This window comes from Podarcis raffonei, chromosome 10 (assembly GCF_027172205.1).
Source record: "Podarcis raffonei isolate rPodRaf1 chromosome 10, rPodRaf1.pri, whole genome shotgun sequence".
Taxonomy (NCBI): Eukaryota; Metazoa; Chordata; class Lepidosauria; order Squamata; family Lacertidae; genus Podarcis; species Podarcis raffonei.
The window spans coordinates 44266910-44293091 of NC_070611.1; the positions used below are offsets into that span (position 1 = coordinate 44266910).

General features: G+C 41.6%; 1 protein-coding gene across 6 annotated transcripts in view; it reads right to left on the reverse strand.

The window, feature by feature from the left end:
- GRIN2B (glutamate ionotropic receptor NMDA type subunit 2B) overlaps window positions 1-26182 on the reverse strand; it is a 274219-nt gene that overhangs the window by 128827 nt on the left and 119210 nt on the right. For all 6 annotated transcript variants that reach the window (XM_053404817.1, XM_053404821.1, XM_053404820.1 and 3 more), the window contains one exon: window positions 3431-4029. In XM_053404817.1, coding sequence (XP_053260792.1) covers window positions 3431-4029 — 599 coding nt within the window. The remainder of the gene's footprint in view (window positions 1-3430; window positions 4030-26182) is intronic.

Genomic DNA, 26182 nt, shown 5'->3' on the forward strand with positions numbered 1-26182 from the left:
TCCGGATTCTGCATACCAAATAGGAAACTGTTACATTTCATTTCTATGGAGTCATCCTTCTTTGACCAACTTTGAATATCATGGGTAGAATTCTAACTTAAGAATTCTAACTTAAGGTAAGCCCTAAGAGACATGAGGCATCCAATAATTCTATCAAGTTTTGCCTCATCACAGGCCACGATTCAGAGTTATGTATGTGGGCTAGGAGGCAAGTCACACCAACATATATATTGAAAATTCTAAGGAGTTCTGGAGCCTGCTGAAGTGTATATGTATTACAATGACTAATAAAATGCAGTATACCAAATTCTTACAGCTAAACTTTTTGACTTCTGCCTTGTGCAACTGCTCTAAAGGATGCTGTAGTCAAGGTTGCTGTTATGGAACACTGAGGATGGAATAATCAGAAATGTTGCATGTCCTCTAGCTGAGTGATACCAAACATAATCCTCCAATTAGAGACCATGTAAAGTGTCATGTGTATGAATTCAGAAGTTCCCTCTTGCTTCTAAAGTTTTGAACTGATGGCATTTCTGCTGCAATAACTGAAAAATCAGGGCTCCCATCCCCTGCAGCAGGCATTTAGTCTACCAAGCCCAAAAGCATAACTTAGCTCTGTTCCTCCCCCACACCCTTGAAGAAGTTTTGCAGTGTGCCTCCAATATTAACAAAACTGGATAGGAGAAACAGCTTCCAAGAATACGGGTCCCTCAGAGCGATACCTTGCCGCTAGCTTTTTCATTTAGAACTGCAAGACCTCCTGCTTATATGTTCCATTCTCAACTGTGATAGCTCATCTGCAGAGAAGACACAATCTCACACATAGATTCACATAGGTTCACTGAAGGCTTTATACCACTGACTGCAATCTCTTTGCATTGTCAGCTCTGGATCTCTTCCTCTCCCTCAGGCCAAGACAAGAAGCTTTGCTTTATGCATGACTGCCAGTAAAAGCAACAAGCCCATATCTTCCCCATTCTCCCCCATAACACTGAGAAATGAAAAACTGTCTGAGGTGACAATTGTGAGGTGCTGCTGTGATGTGCCAAGCTAAGCCCGAGTTTGGCTTTACACTTTGTTCAAACCCAGATTCGTGGTTTAGCCAGACTAGCCATGAATCATAAACAACAAAGCTTGGCTATGGCTTGTGGTTAGTCTGGTTAGAGCTAAACTATGAACTGTGGTTTGGATGGCATGTTAAGCAACCTTAGTTCAGTGTGGCAAAGAAGGGAAAAGCATCTGCGAGCTTCCCTCTGGGAGGCTGTACACAGCACAACATGAGAATAAGATTGGGGTGAATATATCAATTTCGGTTTCCTCCAGTTTCTTGTATTTCCAATCTTAAACTCAGCTTTCCACATTTCTGCATCAGTTTGCAAATTAAAAAATAATAATACTCATGGAAATTCATCAGCATTTTGGTATGAATTTATCCTAATATATACATTTTTTCAGAGCAATTTTATCCAATAAAATATATTTTGGTATGCCATTTTCACTTATATCTGCATTTTTAATGAGTAGCGAATTAAGCTGAGCAAAAAAGTGAGAGGCAGGACGCGTCAAATTTTGGCCTTGCACAGGGCACTGCTGAAATTTGAAAGACCAAAGTCTGCCCCTCTCTCAGAACAGAACAGAACAGAAGTCCCCTGTGCAAAAAGGGTTCTGGATCAAAGCAAGCAATTGTAAATATATTACCGATTGGCATTTAAACCTTAGTTTAACAAGTTTGTCCTTGTTGCACAACAGTACCAATATGTCTTTCCCTGATAGCTGAAACCATCACAGTAGCAGCAGCAGCAACAACAACAACAACAAAATTGTAATGATTTTATAGGCAGGTAAGACACAGGCTTCATTCCTAGCTTAACCTTTTAAGGTCACAACTTTTGACACATTTATACTGAGGTACATGCTGCTGAAATCAATAAGAACCTGGTACCCTACAAGACTGTCAGTGGGAGATTCCTTCTTGTGGGTTTATACCACAGAGCTGCTACAACATTTCAAGGCCCACAATCAGTGGGGCCAAATTGTTCAGGTCCGTAATTTGAAATCATCTCCTCCTATCCTGGTCTTTAAAATTAACTGAGTCCTTCCTGGAAAAGATATCCATTAAGGGCTGGCTGTGGCAAGCCAGAACTGTAGTGAAGGTTTCTGCTGCCATGTCCTTGCCACCCTTTCCATTCAGCCCTTACGCTGTCTAGAGAAGGCACCCAGAGAACAACACAGCCAGTCGCTGAGCTCATATTGCAAGAAGCAGACGGCTGTGCTTCCTATTGCAGGATGTCCTGTCCTTCCCTTTGGGCCACATTTGGTGCAAGTGTGTTGTCCATCCAAGCATGGGGGAGGCTGCTTTATGCTTCAGGAGTAGAAATAGTAGTGGACAGCATGGTGGGACTAATCCTCCCTCCAGCTGAGTCGCTGCTGCATAGTAGGATGGAGATTGTGAGGGATGAGGCAGCGGTGAGGCCAGGGAAAGGCAGATACACCAGTGGAGCCAATCCAGTGCTCCTGGTGTTGTGTTTGCACCACCCTGACCTAGTCACCGCCTTGTGCCTTCCCCACTCTCTCTTGGTATGCAATATTGACTCAGTCAGAGGGAGGTCAGGGGAGCAGAACAGTCCCATCACACCACCCAATACGGATCAGAAAACTTCCCAAATGTCCCCTATCTCCCTTTATTATAATATCTTTGCTGGTTTAAAGTGTGTTTGCGATATTTTAATTACTGTTTTTAGCTAGATTGTTTTTATTACTTTTTATTTTCTAATGTTGTTTTTAAATGTCATAAGTCACCTTGAATCCCAACATGTGAGAAAGGCAGAGTATAAATATATTAAATGAATAAATAAATAAATAACCCAGTTCCTAGTACATTTAACCCCTGAGTGTCCTCACGTCCTTTGCCACTCTTGCCCTAAGACATTTCTTTCTTGCCACTCGTATTCTTGGTCCTTCTGCTACTGACCTGCCAAGCCAGTCTAAAACCCATCTCTCTTTATATAGCACGTACAGCTTTCGCTTTGATAAATCTTAATAATGTACTGTACTTTACAACATTGAAGATCAGCTCACTTGCAGAAAGAGCTCACATATAAATTAACAAAAATAGCTTTCATCCTTAAGTATGTGTACAAACACTGTTAATATAAAGCTGTTACTCTGCTTCTATTTTCTGTTGACTGCCACACAACCAATGAGTTTATAATCGACCAGTTCCTCATTCTGAATTAATTTCCAAACTACTCTTAAGTTAGCATGAATGAACACTGTACAAGAAACAAAGGACCATGACAGATTACCTGTTTACCCCAGAAATCAGACCCAGCCGGAAGTTTTCTTCCTAAAGCCTTCAATAAGACACATATCCATTGTGATGGTTAGAATATGCCAGCTACTGACAACCCATTATGCTAATTTCCCTTACCTATTTAACATGTTTGATTGGTAGATCCTCTTGTCCTGTGTGTTGTAGCAACTGCTCTTGGGCTCAGGAATGAAGCTGTGCTCAGACAGCATGTCAGAAGCAGCCGTGGTTATTATGGCTATTCCGTCTTTCACCCTGTCGCGAAGGCCATAGTCCCATTCATCATATGACACAGAGATAAGTCCAGTGGGGAATTCAGAGGGGACTGTGTCTGTATCTCCAGCCACCAAGCTGGGTACAATCCATGTGTAATCGTACCCAGTCAGACCCACAGAGTTAGCCACCTCAAAGATATAGGTGGCTTCTTCCTTAGTACAGTAAAGGAGGATGACAGGACTCTGGAGTTTCTTGAGCTGATTCTGGATCTTTGAGTCTCCGTCATCCAGAGACATATCCAGCAAGAGCACCTCTTCTAGCTCCCAGCCCACAAAGCTGTTCTCAATAGTGCTACGGACCTTGTTGACAAAGTCCTGGTAGCCAGGAAAGTAGGTAGTGACAATGGAGAAGATGTACCAGTCATATTCTTCCATGATGTTGAGCATGACAGAAGCTTGCTGTTCTATTGATGGACCAAACTGGAAGAACATGGACGATTCATCCTGTAAGAGGAGAAAAGAAGGCGCATGTGTTAAAAGAAGGAAATGGGAGGATATGTGGACAGCATAAGGAAGAGGGAACCATGCTCTTGTTGCTTTGCATTTAGGTGCATGGCTGTACCTACAATTATGCATGTGTAATACAGCAAAATACAACATGAGAGAGGCATAAGATGCTCACAGATTGTTGGTTGGTTTTCTTTAAATCCTACAATCAGAATTCGAAGGAGGGAAAGCGATTTAGTCCAACAGCTTTCCTACAGAGTAAAATGTTGGTGACCATTGCTCTGTCCCCCATTCCCCATTCCCATTCACCATATACAATCTAGACCAGCCTGCTCCAACTCGGGATTCCAAGATTCCCATCATCCCTGACCATCTGTTAAAGTGGCTGTTCTATTACTACTGCTGCCAGTTCAGCTTCACTGCAAAATTAAAACAGGGAAAAAGAAAGAAGGCAGTGTGCTGGGTGGGTGGCTTTTGTAGGATAGATGGAGCAACACATTTCTGACCCAGGAAAATCCTGTGCCAATCCAAGGAGAACTTTTGAGAACCAGGCCGCCTCTGTCCCCATTTTCCTATTAAACATAGAGATAAAATATCCCAGGCCACACACAGAAACTTGGAGGGGGTGGTGAAAATGATTTTCAAAGTTTTCCACAAGGAGTTCTGGTTACAGTTTAGCAAAGCATTGCAACCGTTTCAAAAATATTGTTTGTGGTAAAGGGCTAAATCAAGTAGTGGGTGACTGATGGAGCCCTTTGCTCTCATCCAGTTTATTACCAACGTAAGACATTAGTCCAGCCCATTGTTGGCTTAAGCTGTGTACGCACTATGCCCTTAAAGCACATTCAAAACACATTTGTTCACCTCAGTTCTGAACACTGTAGTTTACCTCTTGTAGAGTTACAACTCTGGCAACCCTGAAACTACAGTGTCCAGAATTCTTTAAGGGGGAAATATGCCTGTGTGATTATAAGCACTTGTCACTAAATCAATATTTTTGATTTTATTATTTTTTATATTTTGCCAGATGGGTATAGTATAAATAATAACATCATCATTGTTGTTGTTGTTTTCTGTAATTTAAAATGAAACAACTACAGAAATACCAGAGCTGAAAGTAGGGTTGCCATATGTCCTCTTTTTCCAGGACATGCCCTCTTTTTCATGGGTATGTAAATGTGTCCTCTTTTATGCTTTTCAAAATATGACAACCATATATGCCACAAAATACGCAATAGCCACTGGAGGGGGATAAATGAGCAGGGTTTATGTGTTTTGACTACCAATAAATACTTGGAAGGGGTTGCATGTAAATAAATGAGAAAACAGGGTTATGTAGGTGGGATTGAAGAGGTATATTACAGGTTTTTGTAATCTCCACTGTAGCAAGCATTTTTACTGTGAAGATTTGTAATTATTAGACAGCAAAGAGTTTGGGAAGCTGAGATCAGGGAGCAGTTATTTTCCAGAGCAGAGTTTTCAGTTTCCATCTGGAGTAAACCTAGATGGTTCTCACTAGCAGAAGTCTTAATGCTTTGCAAGGTGTGGCGGAAGGGGAGAGAGAATTTAATATACATATAATTTCCAAGATGGTTATGCATGCACACCATGACTTTTCATCAGTTTCTGCTTCAGCAGGCACACCACCAACACTGCCACCAAATTGACAAACCAATTATAAACTCCAACAACATTTTTCAAAAGTGGGTCAGTGACCTGGCAGGGGGCTGAAGCAGCAGAGACTGGAGAAAAAGCAGGTGTGGATAAAGTATGGGTCATAAACACTATCCGTATGTATATGCATACATACATACATACATACATACATACATACATATGAAATCCAGAGAAAGTTAAATCTCACTGAAATAAATTGTAACAGGAGTTTGGCAGTGTGTTTTAGTCCGGTTGATTTCACGAGTTTCTGCCTGTTGCTTTATCTGCATTGCATCCACATCATATACATGTTGGCAAGCATTATTTAGATTATTTCCTTCCCAACATTGAAATCTCCCTGAATTAAAATTAAATTTTAACAATACTACTCCCATTATTTTTCCATATATTAAAATGAGGAGAAGAAAACTCTTTACAAAAACCATCTCCTTTTAAATTTACTGTTGTTTAATACATCCAAGCAGCCCACATAAAAATGTCATAGGCTAGTTCACAAGGCATCTAGTCGCTATTCTAGAGCCACTGTAATTTTGCCTATTATTGTAACATCAGCAGGAGGCTACTTCAGTTCGAGCAGAGGGGCTAAGATTGTTCAAACCAATTCAACCTGGCACCTAGCAAAATGCTCTTGAGTTTAATCACCATGACATTTCAACTACCCAAATGAACTTTAACAAAATTAGCCAAATCAGCAATCACAAGAGTGAGATCAACTATCGGATAAAGAGCGGCAATATCATGGAGGGGAAGAAGTGTTTCTACAGCAAGTGAATCAGACTGAGATTCTAATGAAGCACTATTGGAAATATCAATGAAAAAACATATCCATGGCTCAAAACCACACATAGGTCCTTTAGTATTTCACAACTCCAATTATTTTATTTGCAGCCTTTCCAGCTACAATGACTACTAAGAATGAGATTATTGAAGGAGAGGCATTAGTTGGAGATAACATTCAGGTTTTGAATCAAGAGCTAAATAACTAATTTAATTTGTCGTAATCCCAACTGAGGGTACTTCCAGACTATTGCTATTTTGAGGTGGGATCACACTTTCTTTGATGCAATTTCATTTAGCCTTCCCACAAATATACCAGTGTGAATGCTCATTAAACAGCCAACACCATCTAATCCCCATGCCAACAAATCAGGATGAATGTTAAATAAACAGGCAGTATGAAAGTGCCCAGAGATATAATATTATTCTCTAAAATATAATTCTCTAATATTCACCAGGTTAACTGCATCTTCACAAGAAGGCCAATGCTTTTGTATGGTGAAACTCACCACTACAGAGCACTGCCCCCTCTTTTTTTTACTGACCATTGCAGCCATTTTGTGCTGGCACCCATGGCACTTTTATCAAGATATGAGTACTGGCACTGAGTACCACAGAATGCCCTCTTGCCTTTCAATAGTTTGTCTTGTAACACATAAATGCCACCTGATAAACAAAATATCAATATTGCTATTTTTAAAATATTCAAATCCAAAATATAATCTGCATGGAAGAAGAAGTTTGAAAACTACCATTCCCAAATAGATGAATTTGAGGGGGGGGGCATGAAATAGCTGAATGGAAACTAAAAGCAAAGATTGATTCTATTTGTATGAGTCTGGATAGAGATAATAGCGAAATAAAGAGAATCATAGAATTGTAGAGTTGGAAGGGACCCTGAGGAACATCTTGTCCAACCCCCTACAATGCAGAAATATGCAGCTGTCCCATGCAACCTTGGCATTTATCAGCACCATTCTCTAGCCAACTGAGTTATCAACTAAATAAATAAATAGCTGTACTTTTGCGGCACCTTTGTTTCAACAAGCCAATCCAGACACATACAGTAGATGTTAACTGACAATTTTAGTATTTCTTGTAAACTGCTTAGAGTTTCTCCTACAATCAAGCAGTATATAAATTTTGTTAAATATTTTTTTTTAAAAAAAACATCGTTTCCTACCTGGCTACAAATGCTAATTTAGTCTTATCACCAATTACTGCCGTTGTAAATAGCTGTGCTAAATTCTGTTAAATAAAATAAATAGGCATATGAATAATATCAGATCCTCATAAAAGTCTGGGCACATAGATGTGTTTTCAGGTGGCTCTGAATAATGGACAAAGGCCTTTCCTGGGTAACCACACACCCCACTTGGCTCTGTGGTGGGACTGTCAGGAGGGCTCCTCTACAGATCTTAACACATAGCCTGATAATGGGAAGACTTGCTAATCAAATGAATAAGTGCTGGTCATAGACTCTGATTTTTGCATTTCATTGCCACCCAAACTCACATTTTACACTTTCCCTCCTGTACGTTCAGAGGATGCCACTTCACACGTTTGATGAAGTGGCCTCTACTCAAGGATCGTTTATGCCAGAAGAAATTTAAGGTGCCGTGAGACTCTGCTGTTTTTACAGCAACCAACTAACACAGCTAGCTCTCTGGAAGGTTTGGTTCTGATCCTCAAAAAAAATTGTTATATCTTTTATTAAGGCATTTGAAATTATGCTGGAATTAAACCTATAGTTTGGGACTCTTTATGGAGCTTGAATATATTATGACTTCTTTAATATTGTATTTTTGCTTCTGGTACATCTGCTATCTGTCACAAGAAATAGGTCAACCAGCATGATCTATGAATCAAATGTAGGGGTACATTTGCATTGGCATTTTATCATTGGTTTACTGCCAGAACTACTGCTTTATGTGCTCGTACTGGGGTATGGTTTGCAACTTGATCAGTAGTTGTTTGCTGTAAATTATTGCTGGAAGTTCCAACAGTAATTTATTACTGTTTTCTGGTGTACCGTTGAAGAGATATGAGCAGTTCAAGAACATACTATTTCTATTCTCATAGGCAAAAAGAACTATGTCATTTTCAAGTGCAGTTTCACCCACCTTATTCAGTGCAAAATAATATGGGATAACCACCATTTTTCTTCTCAGGCTGGGGCAAAGGGAAAAAAGGACAACTTTTTCAAAGGCAGCAAGCATATTCATCTCCACTGCAGAGACAGATGTGCACAGCGCATAAGTGAAACACCTTATTACAGAATTTAATGTGGGATTAAATGTCACTTTGAAAAGGCAGCTGAGTGTAGCTATACAATTTCAGGAAATGAAGAGGTTAAAAGGATGGTATTTTCTAGAACTGGTTTATTTATTTGTTGCATTTATTCATGACTTTCTATCAAAAAAAGTCTCTAAGCAACTTACAGATATATAAAATACCAAACAGCTTCTGAACCATTTAAAGCCAAACAGAATAAAGTACAATAGAGCAAAAAAATTCCAAAGGTGTATTTATCCAACAGAAAAAAATAGAAAGGACAAATCCTACCCCACCTTACTAAAAGATCCACAAACTTAGGTCTACAAGCATCGATATTAAATAAATCTTACCCTGTTAACCTATTATATCCTTCAAATTCTATAGCTGCAGCAACCTTTTTGAACATTTTAATCCCACATTAAATTTAGCAGTAAAGAATTTCAGTTATGTACTGAATAAACCTGTCTTCTTCCATGGGGACAAATATGCTTTGCCTGGCCAGAGTCTCGTCACATAATCCATGTCTTATAGACTTGATGCAGTATTGGTGCTAAATAAAACTTGCCTGAACCTTCAAACTGTTTTGTTGAGTTCTAGAAAATATACACGCATCCTTTGAAAAGCTAATGAAATGCTACTGTACTGAGATAATTGATTTAGTATGCTTCCCAAATACATGCATTGTTTTAATTATGGGGAACGTTAAAGCTTCAGATTAAATTCTGATTAAATAACATAATTTAACACTTTAAAAGTATTATATGTGGTCCAATTCTAATATAATGGGTCTAATAACTGGCTTTTATTCAGGTGGAAGAGTATGGCTAGAGCTGAGTGATGATTAATTCAAGTGGGATAACGTCGTCATTGTCTGCAGGAATCCAACCAACTATTATTCCATAGTTATGTCTCATCTATCCCTCCCTGCTGTGTGCAACACAGATCCTACTGCTAGGTGCTTCAGAGAAAAAGCAAAATGTTTCACAAAACCCTCAAAAGCCTGGAGCATATTCTACTGCCAGATCCTCTTCCTCCAGAGTCCACAAAGCTCCCTCATTCTGAATCCATAATCAGCATCCTTTCTTTAGCTCTGAGGAGCTGAGTGAGATTTGGATCCAATCTATACAGTGTGCTGGCCAACACAAACAAGTTTCTTTACTGAAAATCTATTCTGAAGGGACTATTGCTAGGACAACAAATTTCACTATTTTTTTAATCAATTTCTAACCATTTCAACTCTGGAAATGATACATCAGAGTAGTTTATAGCATTAAAATACATGACAAGCAAACTATGGATCTGTGGCAGAAACATGGAACACTTCTGAATAGTTGAAGATTCTCTCATTTTGGCAAAGCTGTCTGCTTTCAATGTGATGATCATTTCTCCCACACCCCTACTCTGGAGTGTTTTCCCAACTGCGAGAAATGTACCTGGAAAAATGCTTTGCTATATCACCTTCCTTACAACAAGAAATCACTGGAAAGATGTGGATCAGGCCACAGTAGCTAGATCAGATGAAGCCTGCCTCATTGGGTGCCACAGCTATGATGTAAGGAATTGAGCAGAACAGAGGGTGAGAGCAGGGGTGCCAAATTTGGCCTGGCAAAGGGCACCGCTGAAATTTGAAAGACCACAGTCTGCCCCTGAACCTGTCAGTGTAGCTTAGCACCCATTTTCCCCAGATGTGGCGGAGGGAGGGAGTGTTTTGTCCATCCATCTTCTCCTTATTTTTCCTAAAGCAATGGCAACATGCCAAATGACTGCTTGCCTACTGTGAGAACAAGATGCTGAACTAGGTAAGCCATTGGCCTGAACGAATAGGCTCTTCTTATCTTATTATGACAGCATCTGACCACTGAAATCTGGAATAAGAACTTCTTATGTCTTCACACAGTACAATCTATGGAGTCTCAACAATCATATGAAGGCACCTGATGACCTCAGAAACCAATGAAAAGTGAAACGAATTCTGCTGCACACTCTCATTTCTGCTTAAGCGGCCCCTGTGGAATCCTGAATTGCTAAGAGGCAATTCTTCAGTGATCATGCCTCCCTCACTGTGTTTCTGCAAAAGATATCTCTGCATTTATCAAAGCACCTTTACCATTAATGCAGGAACTTGCTACAGCTGCCATATGGTGCTGTGACAAGATTGTTCTTTGGATAATCACCCCAGGAGCCACGTTTTTCCTGAGAAAGGAAAGAGTTTCCTGATTTCTTGATGTTCAAGTATCATCACCCATTAATGTTAGCTGGTTGTTTAGGCCATTCTATAATCTAGCAAATGGGACACGGGTGGCACTGTGGTCTAAATCACAGAGCCTAGGGCTTCCCGATCAGAAGGTTGGCGGTTCGAATCCCCGCGACAGGGTGAGCTCCCATTGCTCAGTCCCAGCTCCTGCCCACCTAGCAGTTCAAAAGCACATCAAAGTGCAAGTAGCTCTGGCGGGAAGATAAATGGCATTTCCATGCGCTGCTCTGGTTTCACCAGAAGCGGCTTAGTCATGCTGGCCACATGACCTGGAAGCTGTCTGCGGACAAACACTGGCTCCCTTGGCCTGTAAAGCGAGATGAGCGCACAACCCCAGAGTCGTCCATGACTGGACTTAAAGGTCAGGGGTACCTTTACCTTTACCTATAATCTAGCAAAGAAATTGCAGTTAGATGGCCGCTCGCATGCTGCTAAGGTTTTTTGTGCACAATGATAGAAATGGGAATCATTGTTAAAAACAACGGCTACCCACCTGCATCAGCCCAGTAATGGTTATATTGGAATGAAACCAAATGAAACAGGAAAGCAGATTATTTCTAAGATACAGTGATGGTAGGTGTTACAGAGATCACATTTTCCTTGAGATGGCTGACTTCTGGAGATGCTCCAAATCTGGAGGTTCTCCAAAGTTCAACCCAGCTATAAAATGAATTTGTGACCTATAAGGAAATTGTCTTTTCTTTTAACTCAGGTATTTGGGCAGTTTGCCAAAGGTTTGGTGGAAGGAAGGAAGGAAGGAAGGAAGGAAGGAAGGAAGGAAGGAAGGAGGGAGGGAGGGAACCAAAAATGTACAGCCACACCACAATCCACCCATTTCCCCACCTTTAAAAAGACAAACCAGGAAGGCATCATTCCCCTCACATTTTTGGTGTGCAGATTAATTCATTCAACAACTGAACCCTGGATGGAAGTTCAAAAAGAAAGCTATAGACTCTTATAATTAAATTTTCCATATTCTTCAAATCTCATTTATTACAAGAAAGCTGACATGAAAGTGGGATCTTTGTTACTTAAGAGTTCATTTACCACTGACATAGACTAGCCTGCAGCAACAGTCCTGTGTTTTTTGTTTATCCCTGCATTAATTTTTTACATTTCTTTTTCAAAGATTCAGAATAACACTGTCTGCAGTACTGCAGCTTATAATGTGCAGCATAAAGTGAAAGTGAATCCTACATTCAGGTCACCACCCTGAAACATTATGAAAGTACTCTGGTTTTTCAAAAGAAAATGTATATACCGCTCGATTGTTAAAAACAAAATAACTTCAAAGTCGTTTACAAAAAGTTGTTGTTGTTGTTGTTAATTCAACTTATAAACTGCCCTATACCCAGAGGACTCAGGGCAGTTCACAACAAGACCACAACATACAAAATCAAACAAAAAGCAGTAACCCAATAACCCCCCCAAAAAAAAGCCATATTCTAAAGGGTGTTGGATGTCAATAAGATCAACCAAAGGCCTGGTTAAAAAAGAACGCTTTTGCCTGGCACCTAAAGGTGTATAATGAAGGCACCAGACAAACTTCCCAGGGGAGAGCATTCCATAGATGGGGAGCCACTGCAGAGAAGGCCTGTTCTCATGTTGCCACCCTCCGCACCTCTCGAGGAGGAGGCTATCACCAAGATACAGCATTGGGGTGATAGTAGTCTCATGTTGATATCTATGTAAGGCACTATTTTCAAAGATCAGGCTGAGGAGACAAAGCAACAACCTTGAATTCCTCATTTCCATTATTTTATCATCATCATCATCACTACCACCACCACAGGTTTGAAACATTTTAAGTACCGTATCTAGCACCCTGCACACTTGACAATAACTGTACTCTCTCCAAAAATTCTTTTCTGTCTTCCTGATCAAGAAATGATTATGGTATTCCTGATTTATTATATGGGAAAAGGTTATACTAAAAGTTCACAAAAAGTTTATGCCTGACTACACAACACAATTAAAATCAGGAGGATAGTAACTGGTGTAGCTTCTTCAGCTAACAATCTTTTGCCTGATTTAGTCCTGGTGTGTGTGTGTGTGTGTGTTTTACATAAGTAACAGACTGTTATCCTAAATACACACAACTTGGAAGTAGAGTAAACCCAGTTGAACTCAAGATACCTTCAGCATTAATAGATATTAAATTACCCTGTGCTTTGGCAAGTGCAGCCATGGTTTCTAACAGGTCATCAAGGAACATTACATCCCACAGATCATCTATATGCTGTCTGAAGTCATATTTATACTACCATTTCTAAATTAGCCATGCTTTCCTTTAATCAAGTGTCTCATTGGCATGTTATTGTAAGTAGTGAGGAGAAAGCTTCAAAGCGTTTCAAAAATCCATTTTTAATTTAGTTCAGAAATGCATCTACAGCCATCTGAACTTCTCCAGAGCTAGCAATATGTGTTTAAATGGGGGTGGGGGGGGGAGAAAACATGCCACACTCTACGGGTGTGAGCAGAACACTGATATCCCAAATGGCATCATTTCAATGTAGCTGAAGTTAATCAAGTGCCCCACTGAAACCAATTGGACAAGCAAATCACAACTTATTTAAGTTCCACTGCTTTCACTGGGACTTTGGTCATGCGCTGGGGTCTACACTACCCTGGATGCAGTGCTTAATCTGTAAAAAATCAGAGACAACAAAGATGAAATGCACAACATCCTCTGCCTTGGAAGACTGTGCCCTTTAAACTCAGACGTATAGAGTCTGATTCAGGGATGATAAATAGGATGTCTGCAAATGCATTCATCTTTGTTCATATGCTCCATGGTTAAGCTCTAGAACTGAAAACAGGTTTCTCGAGTTCATGCAGCCATGAGTAAAATTCCCATGCAAACCTTCCCTGCTTGAGTAGGAAAGGTCAGGGAGTGAAAAGGTGCAGCTGAAGAACTTGGGACATTGGGATGAGGCTTGCAGGCTTATCCCTGCCCTCAGCCACACTTTTAACCATTATGTGCTCAGGAAAATGCCTGAATACAGCTTTGGTCCCTCTGTCTAATCTTCTGATCAAAACTGAAAAGTGGCGTGGCAGGAGTAGACAAAGAATTAAAATGCAGCCAACATAAGTCTTAGGCACAGCATTATGGGAGTGTCTATACAAAATGGTAGCTCTACAGTTGACCCCTGGAAGCTATCACAAACCAAGTAAGTCATTTGGAGGCTTTGCACTTTCATAGTTTTTCTGCTGTTGTTTATGTTTTGATTATGTATTTGTACTGAAATATTATTTCAGTTGTAAATCACTCTGAAAACTGATGTTGTAGGACAGTATATAAATTCCGTAAAATAAAAGTCCGCCCTGCAGAATGCCTTGCCAAGTGACATACATCAAGCCCTGCCACTGTTTTGTTTTGGACAGAGAGTAAAAGCCTAGCTGCTGCTAATAACCATGAGCGTTTTTTAAAAAAAGGCAAAGCAGTAAAAAAAATCCATCTTCCCTCTTATCTAGATTTCTTTTCCAATCAACCAGCAAGCAATAGGTGCACCAGAAAGCTACTGTTACACCTTCTTTGCTCAGCTAATTGATCTTTAAAGTTTTAAATGATTATTGATTCTCTCCCTCCCCACGAATGAGAGACTGAGACCAATGAAGCTCACGAATCTATTTACAAGAATATTAAAGGAGACAAGATACTCCCAACTCAACCTTTGTTGTCTCTGATATCCTGAGAAAGGTGTTTTTGCAATCTTGTTCAAGAAAATACAAATATGATGCAGGTACTATACTCTCTTACATCTGCATTCCCATGCTTCTGTCACACTCCATTTGTTGCACCATTAGGATCTGGCCAAGTCAAAGAAAGTAACAATTTCCCTTGCCACCACTGATCAGGAAAATAAGCAGAAAGACGCTGGGTTTGCATATTACTCAAGTAAAGCTTATCTTCTCTATAAAAGCAAAAGATGATTCTGCTCAGTGGAACCACAATGACTCTTAGGAACTGAAAACTAAAACAGAAGTAAGTATAATTGTGCAACTAGCCGCAGCCAGGTCTAGTGCTTGATTGTGTTTGTGTGTGAGCACATACACATATAGAAAGATAGTTAGATAGCCTTGGTATGGCAGGATTGTTTCATCAGGGCCACAGGGAGGAGAGCTTTAACCACACTAGCCACAATTCTCCTCCCAGCCATAAATTCCCCACTGCACTTCATGAGCATTAGCTAAAAGTGCCATTGTAATGCTAATTTCAGCATGCAAATAATGTTGGTTTACATGACAATTATGGCTTGGGAGAGAATGGTTAAACCTCTTCTCCCTACAGAATTGTGGTCCTGATGAAAAATTAGGCTCCCTTCACACAGTGCTGGGTGTTGGATGTTTTAAAAAGCAGATGTGTGCTTGAATTCAATTAGTATTGCTTCAGTGATGGAAGGCATTCATCTACATAACATGGACAGGGGAATATTTGGTAATTCTTTCTTTCCCCTGCAGCCCCGCAATCTTGCAAAAACTTCTTTGTAGGGTCTCCCGAACCCTGGCATATGTGTGTAACAGTGACCAAAACAAAGAACCCCCCAGGCCATTCCAATTAGAGAAAAGAAAGATGGTGGTCATAGCTGCTGAGTATCCAGAGTTGAAGCTCAGCAGGAATCACAGGTACCAGACCCTGGCAGGTGTCCAAGGGTGGCCAGTGGTGATGACAGGCCTGGTGGAGATAAGGACAGGTATGCATTCCAAGCATAAAGAGTTAACAAAAACAGTCTGTACCAGCTATAGAGCCTTTAACCACTCACACCTAAGGGTCCCAATTGAAGATGGACCAGTTCACCTCTGTGAAACTCTCACACAACTATACTCCATTCCATTTTTGCATTACTGAAACTTCTTTCATACAAACTCATAGCAACAGAAAGCAGACCAAGAAATTGCTTAATGAAGACAAACTCTGCTACAGATTTGACCTATACAAAACTTACAGATACTGGTATGCGATTTGTGTATCACACATAAAAAATAGATTCAAGGCGGGGGGAACCACTCTGGAATTTAAGTATGTCAAACTGTGGGGAAAATTTCAATCAGAACCAAGTATTTTCCTTTTAATTCTATCCTTCTCCTCCTCCTCCTCCTTCTCCTCCTTCAATCTTGTCCAGATTTAGAATTTCCCCTTTTAATAGCCATTCAGCCTGAGCTGCAGCTTTCTCTCTAAGAATGATGCACGTAGAGGAGCAAAATAGATCAGTGGCACATGTGGCGCAAGATTTCTGACACAGACATTGAGCAGTAGGAACATTTGCCTTTGTTTGCCAAACGCAGGGATAGCAGTATTAACAATAAAAGGGCCCGCAAGAATAAAAAACCAGGGAGAGGCTTGTAAGGTTTAGAAATAGCTCTTTTGCAAGCTTAAAAGAGAACCCGAAACATCTTGTTTTCCTGCATCTCCTGTTGTCTGTTCTCTTTCTTAACCACACTCTGTCACAATGGCAAAGTGGGCTGTAGATAGAAGCAACAGCAGGAGCTACAGCTAGTAAGAAAGAAACAGGCTATTCAGTCAGAATGTCTTCCCAGTCAGAGCACTCAACAAAGAAGGCTAAACAAGGATATAAAAGGGGAAAGAAAATATTGCATCCAGCCTTTCACATCTTCTAAGACCACCAATACTACTTTATAGATAATTATTCTTCTCTCTTCCTGTAATATTCTCTCATCCTTCAGTCATTTACTTGATGCACAGACACTTACATTTCAGCAATGATAATGGCTCTCCTTTCAAATCCTATATGCTAACTGTGGAACTCACTCCCATAGGAGACAACTCAGATGGCTTTAAAATTCATGACAACAAGGCTGTTGAGGGCTACTAGTCATGATAGCTATGTTCTGCCTCCACTGTCAGAAATGGTAGTAGCTGGGAATCAGTTGGGCAGAGTGCTGCTGCGCTCATATCCTGCTTATGGGTTTCCTATGGGCACCTGGTTGGCCACTATGAGAACAGGCCGCTGGGCGAGACAGACCATTGGCCTGATCCAGTAGGGTCTTCTTATGCTCTTATGTTCTTACTTTAATAGCAAACTGAGTAGGAATCTCTCCCTGTGTAGGCAAAATGGTACCATCCACACAAGAAGGATATATGAGTAGGCTTGGGGCAACTCTAAAGTTTGCACAATTAAGAAATATATATGTATGGGTGGAACCCTGTGAGGGGACCCCAAAATCAAACCACTGAGGGCTGAGCATGTTCAATGCCGGTGGGAAGCTTGCTGTCCTTTGGAGAGTGGGACCAGAAAATTGGGGATGGGTGAAATGGTCCATGGTTCTTACAAATAACCATAGGTCTCTGGCATAGAAGAGGATAAGAAAGAGAGAGTGCAGGAGAGTGAAATTGAATCTAACTGCATCCTTTGTTAGTGATCAATGAGCTAAAAAGGTGTCAAAGTCCTACCATACTCCTAAGGGAAAAGGGATTTGTTAGAAATATAAAACAGAAAACACAGATGTGGCTTATTCAAACATTCTTCTGGACTCACTCACTGGGCAGAGAAAAGGCAGTTCATTACCTCCCACAGCAGGATCCAAATAAACAGTGCAATTTGCTTTGGAAAGGGTCAAAAGAAACTGTTCTTATGAGAAGAGAAATAAGTACAAGATGCTCCCTTCTCAATGGGGTTCAAGTGGGCAAATCAAGTTATCATATACAGCAGCTTTGATTAAGGAAAGTTTTTAAAGTTCCAGTCTGGACCCTGGGATTATGTTCCTCAATATGTTCAAACATCATGCCCCCCCCAACAAAAAAAACCCCACAGTGTTCATAATCTCTGGTTGCTTTATGCAGAATGTGATGCTAAACTTGAAAAGAATAAGTTGCTTGGTGCTTTACTCTTCTTTATGATGCCCCTAATAACATTAGGGCAGTGAATTAGAAGATGTGTAAGGGGGGGAGTTTTGTTATTTTACTAATTTCCATTCTTAAAATCTTCAATGATTTTGTTTTTCATTCTTTAGAATAACATTAATTTCATTATAAATTTCAACCATTTTCATTCTTACTCATATTTCATTCTCAGTTTGATGGGAGACCCAGCTGCTCTTCTGCTGCCTATAACTTTTTGTGTTTTCTATTCAACTGGCACAATCTTTTCAGTCCCCATCAAATGGATCTGACCTGTCAAATTTCAGGTGTATAGGAAATACGGTTCTTACTTTATAAGCAATTAAACTGGGCATTGTATACATAGAATAACTCCTATCTGAACTATTAGGTATGGCAGAAAGTAGCAAGGCATCAAGCCAAGACTGCAGATTTTGGCACAATGGACAAACAGCTACAGGTAGGCCCAGGCACCCAAAGAGGTAGAACCAGGTGGCAAGCTAAAACAGTAGACATTGAGAAGGCACTGGTGGAGGGATCAAGCAGCCAGAACTGGGAAAGAGGCTTTAAGCAGCAGGTTTTGCAAAGGTATAGGAGTGACTAGGCAGGTAAAAAATGCTTCTTAAAACACTACACCAAAGCCCTGTGAAACACTAAGGAGAAATCTAAAATCTTGTCTGAGTTATGGTATAAATGAAGAGAAAAACATTTTCACTAATTGGCAGAAAATGGCAAGGGGTGGGGCAAGCAAAGCTTGTGGAACAAGATATCCCATAATCTAGGTGTGTCCATTGAGAAGGCCCTTTCTCTTGTCCCAACCAATTATGCCCCCACCACAGGTGGGCCACCAGATCTTAGCAGGAGAGCAGGTTGGTATAGGGGGAGGAACCTCTTAGGTACCCTGGACAAAAGCCATGTAGGGCTTTACAGGCCATTGCCAAGACTTTGAATGTGTTTATTTTTTTATTACCAATATTTGTATACTGCTTTTTACCAATGTGTGGTCACAAAGCAGGTTGTAAAAATACTCAATAAAAAAACATCAAAGTAATGATAAATATTTTAAACTGTAAAACACAAGTTAAATTATAATAGATTCCCTGAACAGTCATACTATGAAAGCACAGCAAGCACTCCTGTAAACAGGTCACCATAAGTCCAGGTGAACATATGTTTTGAGCTAGAGAAAGAAGCTCACAGAAGAAGTAGCCGTTCATGCCCCTGGAGAAAGAGGGTTCCCCAACCAGACTGCAGCTGTTGAGAAGGTTCTATCTCACGCTTCCACAAAGCAACAGCATGTACCCAGGGGATAGCAAGATGTGCCTCCACCAGCCAGAAAGGCCACACAGGCTAGTAGAGTCACAGGTGAATTGTGCCCTGAAGCATACCAGTGAAATGGGTAGATGTGACATGATCCCATGGGCAACTGCCCACTAACATCCTTGTTGCCTCATTCTGGGATAACTGAAGCCTCTTAGACTGCATTGCACTTATCTAAGGCAATATTATTATAAGACTATATAAAAACAAAAAAGACCTTCATATACCAAAGGTTGATCAGTTGATTCAGTGGGAAATGGGTGACTGAGGTAGAACCTGCACCAAAATGTTGCAATGCATCCTTCCTCCTTAAAAAGAGGGTTCCTCTTCAGGGTTCCAAACAGACCTTCCACCCAAGCAAATCATTCCACTTTTCCCCGCTCCCCCGCCAGGTTCCATTTTTCTTCTTCTACAACTTTCAAATGTGTTTTAACCACAGGAATTGCAGGTTAACAATGCCTCTGTAATGAATGACGGCCTGTGTTTCTAGTAAGCAGAGAATATTAAATTTTGGCCAAAAAAGAGAGAAAAGTAATACAATCCAAATCACAAAATTTGTTATTCTAGCCTGTAAGGTTCCAGCAGAGAAACTTTATAAACACCAGCCGAAAGCAATCATTTCATCTTGGTACCCATTAGCCTTTTCAAATACACTGTTAAATCTTTTGTGTGTCTCCAGAAAACCTGGATGTCCATTCTTCTTCTAATACTCATTAATTACTTTCTATTATAGTATTTGCAGGGGACGTTTTTGCCAGAATCCAACTTCTCCCCCTGAAGCTTTTAGCTCAGTAGGCTAAAACCTTCCACGAATGATACATTAGTACATCATTCTTAGAATAATTCTTCAAGTTACCAAGGGACGAGAAAGTGGATTTGTGGGCCCAGGTGCTGTGAGCCTGAGGCTACTAGGGCATGAGGGGAATGGGAGGCGTGAAAGCAACAAAAATGACATGATAACAGCTTGGGATAGAAATGACCACAACTTTATTGACTACAGATGTCAGTAGACTTTGGCATAGATATTGGGTATGTATCCTGAATCAAATAGCCCAACTGCTGGCTGATTACTTCATCAGGGGCAATCCTGGGTTAAGGATCCCCCCCCCCATGATGCAAATTAAATAGAACAATCCCGCCAGGTTGGAATTTGGGGAGTTTTGTGGACCATTAGTCTCTGTCTGGGCCTTCAGACAGAAACCTTCCTCTGGGCCCCTTTACCAAGTGTCAGGGAACTGCCATCGCAGCCAGGAGTGGAGGAAGGGCTCCCAAGCGATGCCGGAGAAGGGCCCAGCAGGGAACGAGGGGACTCAGCGGCCGGGGAAGGAAATCAGCGTTACACCAGGGAGAAAGGCGGGCAGAGGCGGGCTTCGGAGAGATGGCTCCAGGACTCTTCGCCAGAGACCAGCGGGGAGAGCACAGGTCCTCCACTGCCCACACCCACCCTGCGCAGAAGACTTCCGCGCAGGGAGGCTAGGCGGAGACTATCCGTCAAGGAACTTTTATGTTGGAAGAAGTTCAGGAAACGCCCACTGACGGATTCTGCCAGTGACTGAGACAGACGCGGAATCAGAACTGTCCAGCCAGGGAAAAGTTTATCCAGGCAACCTCGCCGAGAGTGGCGGCAACTTACGCACGAGCAACTCCCCCAATTCCCATTACACCAAGGTACCCTGAAATTTGAACCTGGATAATGACAATGTCTTTTTTTCTGCCAAAAGTTGTGAAAGTTGCTATGGGGAAGGCATAGCCCCCAGACAGGCCCAATTTGTCTGCAGGCAAATTCCTCCCTGGCCCTGAATACGGCAACCAATTAATTCCAAAGCAAGGCCATACACACACAATTTTGGCAGAGCCACAACATACAGGGTGGGCAAGTGAGACGTCCAGTGCCAGGTGCACTACTTGCTCCCAGCACAGCTAGTTTATATGCTGTGAAGGTGGATCTGAGTAAAGACTAGCTTCACCTGGTCCATCCCCAGAGCCTCACCTCTCAGAAAGGCCATGATTGGCCAATTCAAATTTTGGTAGAAAATCCCATCAACCCCCACAACCAGTTGAGGGCAATTGACAGCGTCACAATTGCCACTGCCATCAAAAACGGTAAGTAGTCTTTTTCTCTCTTTACCTCTCTGTACCTTGGGTTACAAACGCTTTGGGTTACAGACTCCGCTAACCTGGAAGTAGTACCTCGGGTTAAGAACTTCACTTCAAGATGAGAACAGAAATTGCATGGTGGCGGCGCGGCAGCTGCTGGAGGCCCCATTAGCTAAAGTGGTACCTCAGGTTAAGAACGGACCTCCAGAACGAATTAAGTTCTTAACCCAAGGTACCACTGTATTTTTAGAAGTCTGTTTCTTAACAAGTCCAATCTTACTATGATAGCTAACTGCTCTAAGGTAGAAAGGGCACTATCCTTGGAGACTCAATTAGATTCTCCTCAAGAGTGTCTCCAATAGACAACTTCAGCTCAGTATCTTCTCTTAACTAAAGTGTCATCCCCCTAATAAAGTCCTGGTCAGACCTCTTAGAAAGTACAAAATGCCCTTGCTCAACTTCTGTTTGGGGCTTTAACTTGAGTCTACTGCTAGGGCTCAGAAGTGGAGATCTAATCATAGCCTTGAATACTCAAATAAAGTTAGATTCCTTTCTTCAGCAATAAAGATATGAAATGGACGGTAGGTTCTGCAAAAGTAAACAAGAATTCTGAGCCAAAGTCTCAACAGCTTTTATATATCCACATGTTCAGGATTTCACTGAAGCAAGCTGCTCAGATGGTAGATGGCTATCAACTTACTACTCCAAGTAAAAAAATATCCATTGATGGGGAAAACCACCAAGCTGATTTGAAGAGATTGGAATACTGATTCATGAAGCATCTTCCCTTCTTTATCACTTTGGCCAGTAGCAGCCAATTAAGAGCAGCCAGGTACTTGAAGGCCCCAAGGATCTTGCGGGTCCACCAAACCCAGAAATCTTCTTACATTATCATAAATTAAAATTACATTGACTATAACTTGGTCATGCCCATTTTATGTATAAAGATGCATCTATAATTTATATACATTTATATACACTTTTCATAAATTTCTTCTTCCTAAATTTCTTCTCATAATGTTTTATTTCCTATTTATCAGCTGGTTGTTGGCAACTTGGGAAGTGCTGCGTAAGAGTTCTTGCAAGAATTGGCAATCAGCTGATCGAAAATGACTGCAAAACCACTTTCCTCCAAACCCTGTATTTTCCTGCTCCACACGATGTCAGGTGTAGGGCAAGTGGGTGTGGTTTGGCTGACCTCACTAGACAAATAGGGAGGACTGGCCAAATAACAAGTTGGAGATTCCACACTGCTGTTTTACAGGGTGTCTCTTTTTCACTGGCTGCTGCAGGGGTCTGTGCAAAAGTGACGCTAGAGATGACTATAAATTGTAATGGCAATACCCTGATTTGATAATTCTATTATTCATTTTACTGCTTTTTAGCCCCTGTTTTATTGCTTATCCTCTACTCTGGTTTTTATTTACTGTGTTTTATATATATACTGTTTTCAGGAGTTTTATTTGCAAACATGATTTGTTTTACCCTTTGAGCCTCTCCTAATTTTTGCATTGGCATTTGACCTCAAGCAATAAAAGTTTTATTTGAACTGAACTAAGCTGTCATTCTATACTCTGTGGCTACTGAGCATGCTCAGTCTTCATTGGGCTGCTATGATTTTTATTTGATTTTGATTTTTTTACTTCTGAAAAACTTGGGGTTCCCCTGAGCAACCTTATTTCTCAGTGATTATAATTCTACTACTGGCTACAATCCTATGTTTGTTATTTGAAGCAGTAAATGAAAACAATATTTCAAGATATATGTAGAGGAGAACATAGGCTCTGAGACTGACTAATAAAATTGTGAAAAGAAATTGCAGAAGTCTGATGGCTGGCAACATTCCATTTTTAAGGGCTCCTGACCCAGGTGGGTTCTGACTGATAGGTGACTCTGACCAGCAGTACACAGCCAGGTAAGGTGCGTTTATTGCCTTTTGGAAGTTAGGAGAAGGGACTGTCACAGTGCTAATGATTGCTGGAGTTACCCAACTTCCCTGCCAGAAAGAGATTTCCACAGCTTGTGGGCAGCTATGTGGTCTGCCCACCCCTAGGGAATGGAAGGTGAGTGAACTGTAGGTTTATAAAGTGACAACCACACTCCCCACTATGATTTCCTCATTCCCATTATCATAAAAAGGTAAAGGTAAAGGTACCCCTGCCCGTACTGGCCAGTCTTGACAGACTCTGGGGTTGTGCGCCCATCTCACTTAAGAGGCCAGGGGCCAGCGCTGTCCGAAGACACTTCCGGGTCACGTGGCCAGCGTGACAAAGCTGCATCTGGCGAGCCAGCGCAGCACACGGAAACGCCGTTTACCTTCCCGCCAGTAAGCGGTCCCTATTTATCTACTTGCACCTGGGGGTGCTTTCGAACTGCTAGGTTGGCAGGCGCTGGGACCGAGCGACGGGAGCGCACCCCGCCGCGGGGATTCGAACCGCTGACCTTTCGATCGGCAAGCCCTAGGCGCTGAGGCTTTTACCCACAGCGCCACCCGCGTCCCTTCCCATTATCATACTTTGCCTGATATGCCCACAAATTTGTCACGCTATGCCACTCATCCTCAAATCCCCTAAATTTTGTTCAGCCTTTTGCCAGTTTGGCGTGGTAGAAAGGAGGAGGAGAGAAGAACATTGTGGAATTTGAGTCCCGATTTAGATATTCAGTTTTGTTACTATGACAACAGTAGCAACAAAGTCCATTCCAAAGCAGCTATTGAGGGCTCTCAGTGCATCGTTACATTCTTTAATTGCTACCAGCCATTGTCAGGACACGCCACCAATGACTGATTGTGTGTGCATCCCCTGAATAATGCCACTTGTGCACAATTCCCTCTTCATGGAAGGATTATGTGCACATTCTCCATGAGACCTGGTGAATGTGCACAGTAACCAGTTATTATGCAAACTGCATTCAAATTCTATTCATTTGAACACACACACATAAACACACATATTCCCTCCCTCCCTCTCTCTCTCTCTCTCTCTCTCTCTCTCTCTCTCTCACACACACACACACACACACACACACACAGAGAGAGTATTACAAAGACACTCATTTCCCTTCCTACCAGTTATCAGTACTTGTCTGCTGGAATTCATTTTAACAACATAAGAAAAATCAAATCTTAGGAACCATATCATAGAATCATAGAATTGTAGAGTTGGAAGGGACCATGAGGTTCATCTAGTCCAACCCCTGTAATACAGGAATGAATATGGGGATTGAACCTGCTAACTTTGTGTTATCAGCACCACACTCTAACCAACTGAGCTATCAGAAAGGCTTTATGTGATGCGAGTTGGGGGGAAGTAGGCTGCATGATGCTTGGATCCTGGATTAAAATCTAATGGAAGATTCCATCATTGAATTAGCCAGGCAAGGGTACTCATTTCCACCTAAGTACAGTCCTTTGTCTAACAAAGGAAGCAGCTCTGTGCCGGAGGGAAAATGGGTAGGTGTACCTGGCTGGTAGTGAGAAAGACAACAGCCTGATCTGAGCTGTGTGGCAGCTGGGCCAGATGCAAACAGAAGCCAGAGAATGAGAGCCATGCTTGATTTCTGCTGGAATCCAAGGCTGTGGCTGTGGGAGAAGCAAGGCCCTCTTGGAGTGTCAATGCTGTGAGCTCCTCCATCTTAGGCTCAGGTTGTCGATATGTGTGAATAAACCGTATATCATAAAGACACCACAGTCTTCACTGTTCCTCATTCCAAGAAAAATGAACCCTAGGTAAGTGCCTGGAACCCCTGGAATCTCTCACCACTTGGAGATTGGAGTGGCATGCAACACTACATACAACTGTCAGCACACAACCTGCTTGTGTTTCTAGCTTTTCCAACTGAAGATGCACTGCCAGCCAGTCTGCAACCACTCTCATTTTCAAGTTCCAGGACAGGTTGCTCTCAGGTACACCTTCTCCCCAAGGGGGAACACTTTTCTTTTCTTTTTCAGATGACAACACGATTTCAGTCTAACTCTTTCTGTAGTAGATCATACAGTCAAAAACCAGCTAAGCAGAAGCTGGAAGAGAGGCCCTTTTGATAAACATTTTGCCAAGGAGTCACAAGAATTGAGTAATATTTATTATGCATAAAGGTAAAGGGACCCCTGACCATTAGGTCCAGTCGTGACCGACTCTGGGGTTGCAGCGCTCATCTTGCTTTATTGGCCGAGGAGCCGGCGTACAGCTTCCAGGTCATGTGGCCAGCATGACTAAGCCACTTCTGGCAAACCAGAGCAGCACACGGAAACGCCGTTTACCTTCCTGCCGGAGCGGTACCTATTTATCTACTTGCATTTTGACATGCTTTCAAACTGCTAGGTTGCAACGCAGGAGCAGGGACTGAGCAACGGGAGCTCACCCTGTCACGGGGATTCGAACCGCTGACCTTCTGATCGGCAAGTCCTAGGCTCTGTGGTTTAACCCACAGCGCCACCCGCTCCCTTTTATTTATTATGCATAACTAGCAGCTATTCAATAGCAGGCAGCTGACATCTTGGTACTCAGCATCATGGCCTGTTCCCTGGAAACGTGTGTAAGACCACAGTCCTAAAATCTTCCGTTGGATCTGACAGATTTAACATTCAAAGTTCTTGAGTTCACAGTTACCCAAAACAAGCAGACTATTTTGTAGGGAGAACATAATAAAATGCATTTCCTGTGCCTGGTCTCAGTCTCCTTCCACTACAGTCTCTTTAACGTACACTACAGATGCTCGTGTGGGAAGTTGGAAGGAAGGTTTAAAGTGGCTTATTAAACTGAACAAGCTGCTCAGATTTTGTCTTTCAAACTAATGCTGTAGCTGCTTCTGTCCTAATCATACTAACCTGAGTCATGTGCAAATCTCAGTAAGTAGAACAGGCTGACATTATAAAGTGAGACTTGCTGGTGCTGACCAGCAATGTGCAGCCT